Here is a 17043-nt window from a genome sequence, read left to right as displayed (position 1 = left end):
GCGTTGGGTGACGGAGGCTTGTAGCTGACCCGCTCACACACTCATATACTCACGCGCTCACACGAGAGTGTACTGTACTATTGTGGATGATGATGATGATGATGATGCGCTGCATACGTTTGGTTTGTGTTGCTTTTTGTGTTTTGTTGCTGTTGGGAACCACCATTTGACATGACATGACATGACATGACATGGCATGACGTTGCGGCTGAATGCGCAACTACAACTTTGTTGCTGCGTGGAACGTGTGACTGAAAAGCCTGTACGTTGACTCGCAGCCTGCACATGCGTAGATGTGTGTGTGTAGATGTGTGTGTTGTGATTGTCCGTTGTGATTGTCCGTTGTGCATGGTGTTGTGCTGAGGAAGGTGATGGGAGTGTGTGGTATGTGTTTGTGTTGGTTTGTGTTGTTGTTGTTGTTGTGGTTGAGCGAGGTTTGTTTGCGCAATTGAGTACTTGGGTGCATGTGTTGTGGACTCTGTTGGTGACAAGTGTTGTGAGTTTGCGTTGGGTGACGGAGGCTTGTATCTGACCCGCTCACACACTCATATACTCACGCGCTCACACGAGAGTGTACTGTACTATTGTGGATGATGATGATGATGATGGTGCGCTGCATACGTTTGGTTTGTGTTGCTTTTTTGTGTTTTGTTGCTGTTGGGAACCACCATTTGACATGACATGACATGACATGACATGGCATGACGTTGCGGCTGAATGCGCAACTACAACTTTGTTGCTGCGTGGAACGTGTGACTGAACAGCGAGTACGTTGACTCGCAGCCTGCACATGTGTTGATGTTTGTGTTGATGTGTGTGTTGTGATTGTCCGTTGTGATTGTCCGTTGTGCATGGTGTTGTGCTGAGGAAGGTGATGGGAGTGTGTGGTGTGTGTTTGTGATGGTTGGTGTTGTTGTTGTTGTTGTGGTTGAGCGAGGGTTGTTTGCGCAATTGAGTGCTTGGGTGCATGTGTTGTGGACTCTGTTGGTGACAAGTGTTGTGAGTTTGCGTTGAGTGACGGATGCTTGTAGCTGACCCGCTCACACACTCATATACTCACGCGCTCACACGAGAGTGTACTGTACTATTGTGGATGATGATGATGATGATGACGATGATGATGATGATGTGTTGCTTTTTGTGTTTTGTTGCTGTTGGGAACCACCATTTGACATGACATGACATGACACGACATGACGTGGCATGGCATGACGTTGCGGCTGAATGCGCAACTACAACTTTGTTGCTGCGTGGAACGTGTGACTGAACAGCGAGTACGTTGACTCGCAGCCTGCACATGTGTTGATGTTTGTGTTGATGTGTGTGTTGTGATTGTCCGTTGTGATTGTCCGTTGTGCATGGTGAATGTGCTGAGGAAGGTGATGGGAGTGTGTGTGTGTGTTTGCGATGGTTGGTGTTGTTGTTGTGGTTGAGCGTGGTTTGTTTGCGCAATTGAGTGCTTGGGTGCATGTGTTGTGGACTCTGTTGGGTGGCAAGTGTTGTGAGTTTGCGTTGGGTGACGGATGATTGTAGCTGACCCGCTCACACACTCATATGCCTCACGCGCTCACACAAGAGTGTACTGTACTATTGTGGATGATGATGATGAAGATGCGCTGTATATGTGATGATGATGATGCGCTGCATACGTTTGGTTTGTGTTGCTTTTTGTGTTTTGTTGCTCTTGGGATGACGTGGCATGACGTTGCGGCTGAATGCGCAACTACAACTTTGTTGCTGCGTGGAACGTGTGACTGAACAGCAAGTACGTTGACTCGCAGCCTGCACATGCGTTGATGTTTGTTGGTGTTTGTGTTGTGATTGTCCGCTGTGTCCGTTGTACATGGTGTTGTGCTGAGGAAGGTGATGGGAGTGTGTGGTGTGTGTTTGTGATGGTTGGTGTTGTTGTTGTGGTTGAGCGAGGTTTGTTTGCGCAATTGAGTACTTGGGTGCATGTGTTGTGGACTCTGTTGGGTGACAAGTGTTGTGAGTTTGCGTTGAGTGACGGATGCTTGTAGCTGACCCGCTCACACACTCATATACTCACGCGCTCACACGAGCGTGAACTGTATTATTGACAATGATGCGCTGAATACGTTTGGTTTGTGGTGGTTTCGTGTGATTCACACTTTCCTTATGTTCAATCAATGCTCGCCTTCCACTCTTTCGCAGTGACGCGTACATCGACGCCCTTGCTGTTGCCCTCAAGTCCAACCACCGCCTGCAGACCCTGGAGTACGTTCACTCTGCCCTATGCGCTTTCAAGCATGGCATGTCGTTTTGCCATTGGCTTGCATTCGGGGACATGTCACATCAACCATTTCTTCTCACAATCTAGTTCTTTGTTCTACGTCCTGCAGTTTGAGCCGAGTTTGGATGACTGCCGACCACGCCATCACCATCGCCAATGCGCTCGATCCCCATCGCAACATCACCGTCAAGTTGTACGTTGATTATCCCGTTTGATACGTGCAATGTATTTCGACATAAGCCCCCGCCAAGCCGAGCGACTGCGTGACGATGTTGCTGCCTGAGCCCACACCACTCTTGCCGTTTGCCTCAATGCTGTTGTATTAGTCGCGACAGGGACGAAGATGCGAGACACGCGTTTGACAAGCGCATGAGCGAGCGCCGCCAGCAAAACACGCCGCAACCTTCCCACCCGAAATACGACGCAGTCGCTCCCCCGTCTTCGCCAGGCTCATCGTCCAAGCCGTCGGTGCGTTGTCGCTCTCCAGCCGCACTTGACCTGTATTGCTCTTCCATTGTGCCCACAATCTCACACGTTTCACGCATTCACCTTCAACATTGTATTTTCATACCAGTCGGAGATTGCTGCGCTCAAGAAGAAGCTGCAAGAGAAAGGTGAGCAACCACCACCGTGCTTCGATACACACTTTCTGTGCGTCAGCCTGTCTCATGTTTCCACGCCACGCCACACGACACGGTGTACCTGGGCACGACACAGATGCAGAACTCAGCGCGGTCCAACAAGCAAACGCAAAGCTGAAGCAGGCAAAGAATGCGCTGCAGAAGAAGAACGGCAGCCTCAGCAAGCAGACTGCAAGTCTACAACAGAAGAACACGAAGTTGCACCAGCAAGTCTCGAGCCTGCAGCAGAACCTCCAGTCAGTCCAGCAGCAACTCGCGTCCAAGACATCCTCCCTCAATGATGCAGGTGAGTGGATGCGATTGCCAACGTTTCCACCTGCACCTATCCTCTCCCCCTCCTTTGTCCCGTGCTCCCCATTCCTCTCACAACATCTTTCAACTCCCTCATCCACCCCACTTCAGACGCGCGCATCGCCGAACTTGAGCAGCAAGTTACTGCGCTGAGTGAATCTCTCAGCAACTCTGAAGACATCGTCAAGAACTTTGGTAATGTTGTGCGTGACTGTTGACAGCGCGGTGCAGGTGTTTACTCTCTGCTCTCTTTTTGGTTTTCTCAGTTGCTTTCCTCCTCACTCCAACCCCATCTCTTCTTCTTGTGTGCCAGAATCGCATTCACAACAGTTGGCACAGGAGAACGCCTTCTTCAAGACACGCGTAGAACTCAAGGACAACTGGGAAGAGCAACTCGGTCAGTGCAGTTCTGTTGGTGGTGTCGAATTACACAACGTCCATTTCACTTACGTTGGTTGTGTTTGAAATCTGCAACCCACGCGGTTCTCGCCTTCATCGCCTCATCGTCTGCATACCACCTCTTGCGTCTGCATACAGAGGGCGTGTTGAACCTGAACATCCCGTCGTCCCGTTTTGTGGGAAAAGTGCGAGTTTTCGACATCAACGGCAAGCAAGTTGGTGGCGCCTTTGGTTCTCTCTTCAAGGCAGAGCTGGCAGGACAGCCGGTTGCTCTCAAGCAAACCCCAGTGCAGAATCGCCCTCGCCTCCCCGAGATCATTGCATGCGTTGCCGGGTCTGAGGACATTCCAGACCACTTGAAGCAGCTGCGACGCGAGGCGCTCATCCTGCTCTCCCTCCGTCATCCCAACATTGTGCACTTCCTTGGCCTCACCCACGATGAGCAAAGCCAGACGCTGGCCTTTGTGCTGAGTTGGGCCGAGAACGGGTCCCTCTACGACTTGTTGCACGTGAAGAAGCAACCGCTTGATGGGCCAACCCGCCTGCGCATTGCTTTCGAGGTGGCATGTGCCATGGCTTTCCTGCACGCCCACAACGTCGTGCACCGCGACCTCAAGTCGCCCAACGTGCTGCTGGACGCATCACTCTCCGCCAAGGTGACGGACTTTGGCCTGAGCACCTTCAAGTCGGCAGACAAGTCCGTGCTGACACATGGTGGTGGCACACCGCTGTGGGCATCGCCGGAACAGCTGTTGGAGGGACAGGAGCTCCGCATGGACACGGACGTGTTTTCCTTTGCCGTTCTCGTGTGGGAGCTGTTCCTCAACATCAAACCATGGCACCACGGCAAATACGCTGCTCTGGGTGGCGCGAACATCTCCACAATTGCCAGAGCGTATGAGAAGGGCAGATACCTTCCACTCGACGTTGAGGTTGATGGTCGCAGGCTGAGCGATGCGGTGCAGCAGGTGCTTGGCCAGTGCTTTGATGTGAGCGGTAATCGACCTTCCTTTGTTCAGCTGCAAGGCACGCTGGGTGGGCAGTACACAGCCGCCAAAGAACAGCATGCAGTTGATATGGAACAGCAACACGAGCAGCTGCACGGTCCTGCCAATGCGGCGTGGAAGTGGCAGCCGGACGTCCTCGAACCACTGCAGTCGTTCATGGTGACTCATCCAACACGCGCGTCCGTGCGCATTGCTGCGGTTGGCGCTGCCCACGACAAGGGCATCGCCATCGCCAAACAGGTGAGATCGTGTGTGTGTGTGTGTGTGTGTGTGTGTGTGTGTGTGTGCGCGCGTATTCGTGTGAAGCAATGGGTTGCTGCGACATGTTAATCACGCCCCTTCATCCCATCCCTTCATCACTCCCTTTCACACTCACCGGTCACCCACTCTTCTCTTGTCTCCCACCCCACAACCACACGACAGATGATCACGGAAGCTGGCGGCCGCTCAAGTGATGAAGCAACAGCAGCTCCTCTGCAGCCCTTTGGCCCCCGATCTTGGGACTTCCAGTTGATACCTTCCACTCGACGTTGAGGTTGATGGTCGCAGGCTGAGCGATGCGGTGCAGCAGGTGCTTGGCCAGTGCTTTGATGTGAGCGGTAATCGACCTTCCTTTGTTCAGCTGCAAGGCACGCTGGGTGGGCAGTACACAGCCGCCAAAGAACAGCATGCAGTTGATATGGAACAGCAACACGAGCAGCTGCACGGTCCTGCCAATGCGGCGTGGAAGTGGCAGCCGGACGTCCTCGAACCACTGCAGTCGTTCATGGTGACTCATCCAACACGCGCGTCCGTGCGCATTGCTGCGGTTGGCGCTGCCCACGACAAGGGCATCGCCATCGCCAAACAGGTGAGATCGTGTGTGTGTGTGTGTGTGTGTGTGTGTGTGTGTGTGTGCGCGCGTATTCGTGTGAAGCAATGGGTTGCTGCGACATGTTAATCACGCCCCTTCATCCCATCCCTTCATCACTCCCTTTCACACTCACCGGTCACCCACTCTTCTCTTGTCTCCCACCCCACAACCACACGACAGATGATCACGGAAGCTGGCGGCCGCTCAAGTGATGAAGCAACAGCAGCTCCTCTGCAGCCCTTTGGCAAGGCTGTAACTGGTGTCGTTGTTGTGCAGTGCAGCCAGAAGAACGCTGCCTTCAACGGCGCAGTTCACCGCAACCAGACCCGTTATCTTGGCCACATGAGCAGCGCCAACCACCCGTTCCATCCCAAGTACAAGATCGATACGGCAACGGGTGCGCCCACCAACGCCGAGGAGGCTGCTGTCCTTGCTCAAGTCACTCTCCACCCTGCTGGCGCTTCATCGTACAAGGTGCTGGACCAGGCCATGATGCAGCCCGATGTGCATCTTCGCCTGCAGCGCGTGTTCCACGGCGTGCCGTCATTCAAAGTTGCTATGAGCATCCTGGGCGGCGATTTCGCACAGCTGCAGAAGACTGACAATGGCTGGTACGGTGCTGGCTTCTACTTTACGCACGACCTCGACTATGCTCTCGAGTACACGAAGAAGTGTAAGGATGTGCCGCCTGAGCTGCAGCACCTGAATTTGCCTGCAGGCAAGCAGTTCCGGGTGGTCCTGGTGTGTGACGTGCAGTATGGCAACCCATACCCAGTGCCGGACGCTGTCACCTTTAACGGCAAGCCGCTCGTTGGCGGACACGACGCCCATGTTGCCGTCGTCGATTTCAGCACCGGCAGCAAGGCTGACGCATTCCCCCTCGCACCCACAGAATGGGCCAGCAAGCGCACAGCCGCCGAGATTGTGATCAACGACCCGTCCTGTGTCCTCGTGCGCGGCATCCTCGTGTTTGAGGCCTGAACGCAACAGCCCGCCACCCGTGCGCCAACAAGGGTGGTGGTGTTGCGTCACTGGTTCGGTGTTACATCTAGGCGTCTCGTCTCGTCATCCCCCTCCTTCACACTCTCAGTTCACGCTTGCCATTGCTGTATCATGGCAGATTGTTGCTTTGTTGCTTTGTCGCTTCCTTGTTCCATGGTGCTGGATAGTCTTCTGCCATTCTGCTGCGTTTGTTGACGGTACAACATTTTTGCAAGCTTCCATTCTTTCCTTTCGTTGCGCAGGCACGAGCACACCGGCTCTTGTTGTATTTCTTTGTTCTTGTGAGGAGACACGGCAAGTGCCCGCCTTGTCAGTTTACGGTGCTATCAACTTTCCTCTGCAGTGCGTGTAGATTCTTCGTCATCCTGTCGTGTGCCTTTGTCGGTCCTTTCACGTGTTGGCACGTTACAGCTGCCTTTGGTTCACCGTTTCCTCCCAAGCACACTTGTTTCTGTTTGGTGGTCCAGTGGTCCTTCCCGTTCCCCCTCCACTTTTCGTCCTTCCCGCTTTTCGTCCCCCGACCATGCGCCCGTTGTTTTGCCCTTCCATACTGAATGTCGCCTTTCCGTCGTCGCTTGTCCTCCCCCACAGCCTTCATTCACCTTTCTCCTCCCCGCCCGTTACGCTCTGTTCCATCTCTGGTCATACAATACAGCGTTCCCCCGAAACTGCGAAACTGTAGCGCTGTTGTGCAGCGCAACGAAGGAGGTGTTGGAACTTCGGTGGGATTCGATTAATGCAAACGCAAGAAAAAGGCAGGTAAGGCATCCAAGGCGGTGCGTTGGGGCAGCGGACAGTAAGAAAGGGGGTTGTAACAAGAAAAGGAAGTAACTGGCAAACATGGCGTGGCAGCAGCAACGAAAATCACCACCGCACTCCAGTACACGTCCCACACGCAACATAGGATCAGAGTTGGTGGCGCAGGTTTGCGTCGAGGAGATGGCCGAAGACGCCGTTGTATGGGTGCACCTTGTTGGCGGTGCCGCCGCTAGTGTTGGTGATGGGCCGGCCTTCGTTTGCCCACTTGAAGATGGAGCCCTCCAAGTTGTAGCAGTCTTTGGGGTCCACTTTACACGCGTTGTCCTTGCCCTCTTGCGTCGTTGCCGTGGAATCTGTGGGGGCGGCGGCCTGCGTTGATGCTTCGGCAAGCATCTGTGCCAGTTTACTTGACCTGTACCCGACGCTGCAGTAGCAGACGACTGGCGTTCCAGGCTTGTACCCCTTTTCCCTCAGCGCTTCCTGTGCTTGCTCTGTGTGTGTGTGTGTGTGTGTGTGTGTGTGTGTGTGTGTGTGTGTGTGTGTGTGTGTGTGTGTGTGCGTGTGTGTGTGTGTGAGGGCGAAGTTGAAGGGAAAGGCGACCCCAAGGGCATCGCTCCAAATCCTGCAACCTACTCTCTCCGTTTTCACCCAAGCACATACCCACAACCAATCACACACACACACACACTCACCAACGTTGTCTGGATCTACGCGAATGGCATCTGGAAGATGGCTGATGGCGTACTCTTCTTCTGGCCGAACGTCAAGCAGGATGCGCTTCTTCTTGTCCAATTGATCCAGCTCGTCCGTCTGCATCTGTTGTGAGGATGCATGGTGTGTGTATGTGTGTGTGTGTGAGTGAGTGAGTGTGTGAGTGAGTGAGTGTGTGTGTGTGTGTGCGTGTGTGTGTGTTGTGTTTGCCACACGCTGTCATTTGCGTTGTTGCCCTTGCAAGTAAACAGCACCTTCTCGTTTCCCCCGCCGCCTTTGCTACTCCTTTCTCATTCATTTTGCAGCAAAACAAACCTGCTGCACTGTCGGGAACTTGCGGCGCAGCAGCCACGTCGTCGCAGACATCATCATCGCGATCTGTGATGTGGTTGCGGAGTTGTTGTGTGAGTTGCTTCGTGTCTTCTCTTCCTCCTGCCTGCTGTTCCTCTTCTCTCTTGCCTTGAAATGTAGATTTTTGCCGGGCAGCGTCCATAATCCTCCCAATTCGTTGGCGACGAACAAGCCGAAAAACCGTCTGTCTGTCTGCCACCACAAAACAACAAACAAGCCCACCACCGACCATGGCGACGCCGAGGGTGGCGGATGGCAAATACACCGAGACCATCTATGGCATGGTGCGAGTACTTTCCTGCTCGCACACTTGTGTGTGCGTGTGTGTGCATGTGTGTTCATGTGCGTGTTTTTTGACGATTCGTGGCTGTTGTTGGGCACCACAACCACTCCTCTCACTCCACAAATGACATCACCACACAGATCAAGGAGAAGCAGTACCAGCAGGCTGCCAAGATCCTGCAGGTTCAGCTGCACAACCACCCAAACGTAAGCTTCCAAGGCATTCTGCACTTCACTACTGTCTTGTGCTTCCTGTTGTCTGTACTGCGAACATTTGGGGGTCTACTCACAGCATCTTCTTGCCTTATCCACGCCACCGCAGTCACAAGCAGCGCTGTCGTTGTTGGCATACTGCTACTTTCACATGCAAGACTTTTACGGCGCCGCAGAATGGTGGGTAGAACATGTATGTGTGTGCATGTGTACTGCTGTTCGTGTGTGTGTGTGCGTGCGTTCGCGAGAAGGCCATTGTATGTATGTGTGCGTACATGCGTCTTGCTCACCTTGCTTCGCCTTGGTGAACTTAATTTGCAGTTACGAGAGGCTGTCCAACGAGTTTCCCGAGTATGACTGCTACCGCCTCTATCACGCACAGGTGTGGCACCACGTTTACGTGCGTCAAGAGTCGTGTGTACCTTCTTCTTCCCCTCAGCACACGCCACTGCACCACACTCACGCATCCGCTGTCCTCTCTTCCAGGCGCTGTACAAAGCGTGCCTGTATGATGAGGCCATGGACGTGGTTGTCAAGCTCGATAACCCAGACCTGCACACAGAGATCATGAAGCTACAGGTACGTGTATGTGTGTGTGTGTGTGTGTGTGCTGAATTGTGAATGTGTATCTTCGCCGTTTGTGATCCCCAGTCCCCGTGCACTTGCCTCTCCCTTGAGCTCACATTTCGCGTACGCGACTTTCAGGCTGCTATTGCTCACGGCAAGGAGGATCTTGCAGCAGCACGGTGAGACGCGTGGCGCTGGTCGCGTGCTACTCACTATTGCTTGCTGGGGACGTGCCAACTTGTATCGCCCTGTGTATCAAGCACACGTCATGGTGTTCATTCCTGTAACACTCCTCGCACTTTTGCTTGCTTACACCATGTATACGTGTGAACATCAGGTCGATGGTTGAACAGTGCCCGCCGGATGATGTCGACACAGTGGTCAACGAGGTTCGAGCACAGCCGTGTCATATTGTATCTCGTGCACGAGTGCCTTCGACAATTGGGTTCCCAACGCCTCTTTTTCTAACCTTTTCACCGCACACACACACATATACAAATGATAGGGTTGCCTGCTTGTTGCGGAGAGCCGGTTTGAGGAAGCGCGGGAGAAGTTTCAGCAGGCCATCAACCTCGCAGGTAGTACTACACGTGCATTGGCCGCTGAAGACCCCATGATGTCATGAGCCTACCTTCTTTCCAAACCCATCCGTTGACCTCCTTCACTTGCCTTCCACCGTCACTACCAGGCTACCAGCCGCAGCTGTCGTACAACATCGCCCTCTGCCACTACCGCCTCAAGCAATACGCGCAGGTGAGCACACAGTCGCTGTAACACCACACACATGCCCTGCACGCTGCACTGGTTGATCCCTCCTCACACTGCAGTCGCATGCGTCCCGTCTCCACCTCGCCACCGCCACATGACTCGTCCTTATACGCTCAACACACCTCCACAACAACACCACCACATTGCATCCGCTACACACACACACACACACACACACACACACACACACACACACACACACACACACACACATACACGATTCCTCGTCCCGCTCCCCACTTCTCCACGTGCATCCCCCCCCCTGGGGCAGGCCTTGAAACACATTGCGGACATTATTGAGCGCGGCATTCGCGAGCATCCGGAGCTGTCGGTCGGAATGGCGACAGAGGGCATTGAGGTCCGCAGCGTCGGAAACACAAAGGTGTGCCACGTCCTTGTGGTGTGTGTGTATTTGTATTTGTGTTTGCACACCCTTGTTTGTATGTGCGTGCGCATCTTCACGTGCGCCATTGTGCTTCCTTCTTGCGCCTGTTCCCTGTCCTTCCTGCCATTCCACCTCCGCTTACCATTGAGGATATGTGTTTCCTGTGTGTTCAGGTGCTGCACGACACGGCGCTGATTGAAGCGTTCAACCTCAAGGCCGCCATCGAATACGACCTCAGAAACGGTACACGCACCCCGACCTCGCACACCATCCCTCTTGCTCCTCCTTCCACCCTGTACCGCCTCATACTACAAACAATAACACACACACACACACACACACACACACACACACACACACACACACACACACACACACACACACACACACACACGCACGCACGCACACACACACATACACATACACACACATGCACACACACAAGAACAAACACGCTTCCTTCCTCCCTCACGCTGCCATCTCCCACTCCCAATACCTACCCCCCCCTCTCAAATCGCCAGTTGACGCTGCGTGCGAGGCGCTGACGGACATGCCGCCGCGCCTGGACGAAGAACTCGACGCGGTCTCGCTGCACAACCAGGCGCTCATGAACATGGAGGACGACCCGGAGGCAGGGTTTGAGAAGCTCCAGTTCCTGCTGCAGCAGAACCCGTGCCCGCCAGGTACACGTGGTGGTAGTGGTGGTGGTGTTGGTGGTGGTGGTGGTGTTGGTGGTGGTGTTGGTGGTGGTGACTGGGCTGGCTGTAGTTGCAGTCTGTTGTGTTGTCAACATCGCCTTGCATTCTGTCACGTCATCACCTTGCATTGTGCTCCACCACCACTGCGATTACCATTGGTACCACCCTCCCTTTGTGCGCCATGTCCTAACTCCACCTCTCCATCCTCGTCCTTTGCTGCGTCGTGCTGCGTAGAGACGTTTGGCAATCTCCTGCTGCTGTACTGCAAGTACGAGCACTTTGATCTCGCCGCAGATGTCATGGCAGAAAACTCCGCTCTCACATACAAACACCTCTCAAGGGTATGGCCACGCGCTCGTTTGTGTTTGTTTGTTTTGTGTGTGTGTGTGTGTGTGTGTGTGTGCATGTGTGTGTGTGTGCTTATGTGCATGTATACATGTGCTTATGTGTGCTTGTGTGTGTGTGTGCTTTTGTATGAGTTATCAGCCTGTGTTCGCTTCGCTCAGCCTCATTTCACACCTTCTTTCACCATGATCACCGCACCAACAAGCAATTTCCACTCACCCTCCCCCCTTCACCGCTTTTGTGCTGTCTTCCCTCCTCCACACTCCCCCTTTCCCCCCTTCCCCCTCACCTCCACCCCAACCTGCAGTACCTGTATGAGTTTCTTGATGCGACCATCACACGCCAGGCGTCGCCAGAGGAGGCGTTCCGGCGGTTCGACGATATGGCCGTCAAGCACACGGAGAAGCTGCGCACGCTGACGCGGCAGGTGCAGGAGGCCCGCCAGCAGTCGGACGACGATGCTGTCAAGCGCCACGTCAACGCCTACGATGACGCCATTGAGCGGTACATCCCCGTGCTCATGGCGCAGGCCAAGATCTACTGGGACATGAAGAACTACGTGCAGGTCGAGAAGGTGAGGCGGAGGTACTTGGTGCTGTGTGTGTGTGTGTTGGATGTTTGCGAACACCACTGCGCATCGTTCGTGTGGATCTCCATCATCATCATCATCATCATCATCATCATCATCATCATCATCATCATCATCATCATCATCATCATCATCATCATCATCATCATCATCATCATCATCATCATCATCATCATCATCATCATCGTCATCATCATCATCATCATCATCATCATCATCATCATCATCATCATCATCATCATCATCATCATCATCATCATCGTTTCGCAGCCCCCCCCCCACATATCCATCTCACCCCATCCACACCACTACACCCCCCCCCACCCCCGAATTGCAGATTTTCCGCAAGTCTGTTGAGTTCTGCAACGAGCACGACGTGTGGAAGCTGAATGTGGCGCACGTGCTGTTTGCGCAGGCCAAGTACAAGGAGGCCGTGGGCTTCTACTAGCCCATTGTGCATAAAAACCTGGAAAATCTTCTCGACATTTCCGCCGTCATTGTCGCCCACCTCTGTGTCGCCTACATCGGGAACAGCCGGAACGAAAACGTGCGTACACATGCTTGTGGTGTGTGTGTGTGTGTGTGTGTGTGTGTGTGTGTGTGTGTGCGTGCGTGCGTGCGTGCGTGTGTGTGTGTGTGCGTTTGACGCGCGTTGTTGTCACCGTACTTGTAGCCCCTCCACCTTCCTCACGTTTGCCTCACTCTCGCCCTCTCCCCTCCCCGACTAGGCTGAGGAGCTGATGCGCAAGTTGGAGCGCGAGGAGGAGAACTCCATGTACGAAGATCCGGACAGGAAGGTGTACCACCTGTGCATCGTCAACCTTGTCATCGGCACCCTCTATTGCGCAAAGGGCAACTTCCAGGTGCGCACCTTTCACCGTGCGATGCACGACGGTTGGACGGTCGAACTGTGACACGTTCGCGGCAGGAAAATACACACACATGACCATACAGACAGACAAACCAACACAAACAAACACACACACACACATACGCACACACACACATGACCATACAGACAGACAAACAAACACAAACAAACAAACACACAAACACACACACACACACACACACACACACACACACACACACACACACACACACACACACACACACACACACACACACACACACACACACACGACACTCACGTTCTCCTCTCCTCCTCCTTGCTCTGCCTGCCAGTTTGGCATTTCGCGGGTGATCAAGAGCCTGGAGCCGTACGACAAGAAGCTTGGATGGGAGACGTGGTCTTACGCAAAGCGCTGCTTCCTCGCCCTCACAGAGGGAATGGTGTGTCCCGCCAGCAACCCACACACGCGTCTTGCGTGTTGTGTTCTGTTGCACCTGCTGTTATGGTTGTACCTGTGCTCGTGCTTGTACTTGAGCTTTTGTGCTTGTACTCACGTACACACCTGTGCGTGTGTGATTTCAAAATGGACGTGTTTACAACAGGCCAAGCAGATGATCACCCTGCCGGATCCCGTCTCCATGGACATTGTGGACTTTTTCGACGCATGTGAAGGTACGCATGTGTGTGTGTGTTTGTGTGCATGTGTTTGTGCGTTTGTGTGTCGTTGTTTCGAGTCATTGTGTTCGTGCTGTTTCACACTTTCTGACGTCCACAATCAGCATGATATTGTTTTTAGTTGTTGTACCCTACCATTACCAAGCAATGCCTTCCATCCTGATCTCCTTTTCCTGACCCCCTGTTCTCGCTTCACCCAACAACATATCAGAGCACGGGCGCGTGATCCCAACGCTGGACCAGCTGCCGCTGTTCTCGGACGAGCCCATTGATCTTGGCCGCCACACGATCGCCTTTGAGGCGCGGTATCTCAAGGACCTCTTCCAACGCGTCCTCCGCACCTGATGACACCACCACACATGTCCCCTGCATCTGCCTGGCGCCTGCGTTCCTTCTCTCCTTCTTCTCCTCTTCTCTTCTCCTTTTCTGCTCGCTCGCTCGCGCGTCCGCTCCGATGCTCGCATGTGAGTTGTTCTTCGTTCCAGACAAATTAAAAACTTTTCGATGCATCCACCTCGAATTCCGTGCACGAATAACACAATGCGTGCGCCCACGTTTAGGCTGAATTCAGTCGCGTTTCGGCGGATAGCTCAACTTTCGCTACGACTCTCTCCCAAACGAGGGAAAAAAGGCACAGCAGTTTTGACCGCTGCTATTGTCTCTTTGTTTGGGTGGTTGCTCCAGGACGACCAAGCCACACACACGCACACTTTCCACCACCCTCCACGTCTCCAACAGCCAAAACGACCGACCGACCCACCAATGTCATCGACGGACTACAAGCTGCTCGTCCCTGAGGACGAAGCGGGCGCCCAGCTGGCAGCAGAGGAGGAAGACGACGTTGTTGTGCCGCTGACAACAGCGTCTTCTTCAGGCAGCGTGCTGAGCCGGACGCAGAAGTGGCTTCTGGTTGGCGTGGTTGTTGTGGCGCTGGTGGTGGCTGTTGCCGTGCCGGTTGCTTTGCGCGAGCACAAGTATGAGGACGGCGCGTCCGTTGCTGTCGTGACGCACGAGATTAACGAGGTCGACGTGCGCGAGGTTGACTACAACAGCCACTTGGAGGAAGACTCCTTTGCAAACTACATGGACCTGGACGAGATGCAAAGCCTGCTGGAGCAAGCTGACGCCGAAGAAGATGAGCAAGAAGAGCAAGGGATCAACGGCGACAGCAACAACAGCAACAACACAACACGATCTCGCCGTAGCCTTGTGTGCCAAAACAACTGGCCCAGGGACACCTTGCTTGAGCTGGCGGGCTTCTCCGACCGCGTGTACAACTGGCAGAACTTCCGCAACCAGCCCGAGGACGTGGCAACGAACCACTTGGCATCCTTTCGAGTGCGCGCGCTCGTGTTTGCCGTGGGCACCTTCCAGCACGGCTGGCTGCGTGACCACGTCCGCGTGCGGCCGAACTCTGCTCGTGTGCTTACCTTCATGGGCACACGCTTCACCGATGTTGGTGACTGGGCGCAGAACTTCCAGATGTTCTGCAGTAACACGCCGGCCTCGTACATGCAGCAGGCCCGCGACATTGTCACCCGTGCCCGCGCAGCCATGCCCGACGCCCGCATCGTCATGTTCACCGGCCACAGCCTCGGCGGGGCGCTGGCTGGCGTGCAGGCTGCGGAAGGCCGCGGCTGTGCCGTCGGCTTCAACAGCCCGCCGCTGTCTGCCATTGCTCGCCGCACCAGCAACATGATTGTGTACCGCATCGACACGGACATTGTGTCGCTGCCATTTGACCGCAGCAATCCCATTTGGCAGCGCGTGAGCGCCGCCACCGATCGGGTAGGCATTCGTTGCAACCACCAGCAGCACCTTGGCCCCGTGGTCACCTTGCCCATGCCGCAGTCGTTCAGCTTTGGGCGCTTCACGCTCGACGTGTTCACCCGAGGTGCTGATGCGCTCGTCTCAACCGCCTTCTCCCTCAACTCGCCCGACTGGATCCAGTTCCTCAGGGACACTCACCGGGCCCACGCCATCCGCACGGTGGAGATGGCGATTCGCGGCGGGAACCAGCGCAGCTGGTGGTGCCGCAACATCCGCATTGGCTGCTGATGCCCGCGTGCCGCTGATGGTTCTCGTGTTGGTGCTCGTGTGCATTCGTGCTGGCCAAAGTCCACCATGCGATGTATCGCCGCATCACGACCACAGCGCCCACAATTGCAACGGGCCAGTTGAGCGGCTCCTCCCCTGGTTTCACGTCCACCGTGCGCTTCCCTTTCTTCTCCTGCGTTAACCATCATGTCACGTTCTTCTATCGTGGGCCTTTCATTCTTCCTCTTTTGCTCCCAGCAGTATTTTCAACCATGGTAAAGTCTGTTCCGACTTCTTACCGTCAGTCTGCTGCACGGTTGAGCTTGTTCGTTGGCGCCCCTCTTTGCGTATCTCATCTCCCCCCTCTGGCGCCCCGCTTCGGGCCCTCTACTGCTTCATGACACCTTCTTTTGAGTCGAGTTATCACAACCACCTTCTGATCCCTCACCGTTTATTGCCTTCATCACTGGCTTGCTTGCTTGCTTGGGTGTGCTTTGTTCCATGATCGACTTGATTCCGTAGTACTTGCACTGTTCCTCCTTTCTGATGTGTGTATGCCATGCCCGTGAATGGCATTGCCGTGTCACACTGTCATCAAATCACCCAACAACACATCACACCACAACACGCCCACGGTCAACGCAAATCCGGAAACGAGACAACAACAACGATGATGAGGTGTTGTGGTCGTGTGGTGGCACGCGGCATGGCTGCACATGGCCGCTTGTCGCTCGCTGCGATCGCTGCTGCCAGGAGAGGTCGCGTGCATGCGTTGCGTCGCAGCGTCGTTACACCGCCCTTGAACCGTTTCACGGCTCGGTTGCACGTTGCGCGTGGGGTGCGTGCGGATGATGCCAACAACAACGACAGTAGCGACCACGTGACGGCCATCAAGAATGACCAGCACAGGCTGCCGGTTCAATGCGCCGGCTGCGGCGTTGCACTGCAAACACAGCAACCAGGCGGCACAGGTGTGGATGCGCGCGCGCGCGTGTGTGTGTGTGTGTGTGTGTGATGTGTGTGTGTGTGATGTGTGTGTGTGTGTGTGTGTGTGTGTGCGTGTGTGTGTGCTGTGATGTGATGTGATGTGTGCGCGCAATGGACTACCGCCTGCCATGCTTCCATCGCGCTCACGTCCACATGGCATCAACACACCATGACAGGATACGTTAACCCAAACGTTGTGGAGCGATGGCAACAGCAAGGTGCGAGTGATCGAGTGTGTGTGTGTGTCTGTGTGTGTGCGCGCGCGTGTGTGCGTGTGTGTCTGTGCGTGTCTGTGATGCATACAGACACGGACACACACACACACACACACACACACACACACACACACACACACACACACACAGACACACACACGACA

General features: G+C 54.5%; 5 protein-coding genes across 5 annotated transcripts in view; 4 read left to right on the top strand and 1 right to left on the bottom strand.

Moving 5' to 3' along the window:
* Window positions 1-1715: 1715 nt before the first annotated feature.
* Window positions 1716-7111, top strand: PTSG_07945 (TKL protein kinase; the record flags this gene model as incomplete). Its single annotated transcript, XM_004991690.1, has 10 exons — window positions 1716-1750; window positions 2173-2235; window positions 2361-2444; window positions 2578-2719; window positions 2826-2865; window positions 2969-3178; window positions 3295-3378; window positions 3497-3580; window positions 3721-4829; window positions 5623-7111. 10 exons carry the CDS (start codon window positions 1716-1718, stop codon window positions 6421-6423), a joined length of 2652 nt encoding a protein of 883 aa, XP_004991747.1. The 3' UTR covers window positions 6424-7111.
* Window positions 7112-7153: 42 nt separating this feature from the next.
* On the bottom strand, window positions 7154-8367 carry PTSG_07944 (uncharacterized protein). Its single transcript, XM_004991689.1, has 3 exons — window positions 8230-8367; window positions 7896-8019; window positions 7154-7694 (listed from the first exon to the last, which is right to left on the bottom strand). The coding sequence occupies exons 1-3, from the start codon at window positions 8284-8286 to the stop codon at window positions 7351-7353; spliced, it is 525 nt and encodes a 174-aa protein (XP_004991746.1). The 5' UTR covers window positions 8287-8367; the 3' UTR covers window positions 7154-7350.
* A 128-nt stretch (window positions 8368-8495) lies between these two features.
* On the top strand, window positions 8496-13985 carry PTSG_07943 (tetratricopeptide repeat protein 30; the record flags this gene model as incomplete). The annotated part of the gene is made up of 19 exons (XM_004991688.1): window positions 8496-8549; window positions 8689-8754; window positions 8870-8940; window positions 9082-9142; window positions 9247-9339; window positions 9466-9506; window positions 9665-9716; window positions 9833-9908; window positions 10016-10080; window positions 10367-10477; window positions 10654-10723; window positions 11002-11163; window positions 11413-11519; window positions 11831-12097; window positions 12450-12545; window positions 12841-12975; window positions 13298-13405; window positions 13568-13637; window positions 13852-13985. 19 exons carry the CDS (start codon window positions 8496-8498, stop codon window positions 13983-13985), a joined length of 1839 nt encoding a protein of 612 aa, XP_004991745.1.
* A 417-nt stretch (window positions 13986-14402) lies between these two features.
* On the top strand, window positions 14403-15698 carry PTSG_12659 (uncharacterized protein; the record flags this gene model as incomplete). Its single annotated transcript, XM_004991687.1, has 1 exon — window positions 14403-15698. One exon carries the CDS (start codon window positions 14403-14405, stop codon window positions 15696-15698), a length of 1296 nt encoding a protein of 431 aa, XP_004991744.1.
* Window positions 15699-16215: 517 nt separating this feature from the next.
* PTSG_12658 (uncharacterized protein) overlaps window positions 16216-17043 on the top strand; it is a gene marked incomplete at its 3' end in the record, with an annotated part of 1862 nt that continues 1034 nt past the window's right edge. Inside the window, exons 1-2 of the mRNA XM_004991686.1 lie at window positions 16216-16648; window positions 16841-16882. Of these exons, the coding sequence (XP_004991743.1) occupies window positions 16237-16648; window positions 16841-16882 (454 nt within the window). The 5' untranslated portion in view covers window positions 16216-16236. The remainder of the gene's footprint in view (window positions 16649-16840; window positions 16883-17043) is intronic.

Source organism: Salpingoeca rosetta (assembly GCF_000188695.1).
Source record: "Salpingoeca rosetta unplaced genomic scaffold supercont1.19, whole genome shotgun sequence".
NCBI lineage: Eukaryota > Choanoflagellata > Craspedida > Salpingoecidae > Salpingoeca > Salpingoeca rosetta.
Note: the sequence above shows the minus strand (reverse complement) of the source record. Positions and strands in the feature narration are given on the sequence as shown.

Excerpts from the sequence above, each read along its gene's own strand:
- PTSG_07944 (XM_004991689.1), bottom strand. The coding sequence starts at position 8,286 with ATGATGATGTCTGCGACGACGTGGCTGCTGCGCCGCAAGTTCCCGACA. Across the intron at positions 8,020-8,229 it reads AGTTCCCGACAGTGCAGCAG|ATGCAGACGGACGAGCTGGA; the intron begins GTTTGTTTTGCT and ends TCCTCACAACAG. Across the intron at positions 7,695-7,895 it reads CGTAGATCCAGACAACGTTG|AGCAAGCACAGGAAGCGCTG; the intron begins GTGAGTGTGTGT and ends ACACACACACAG.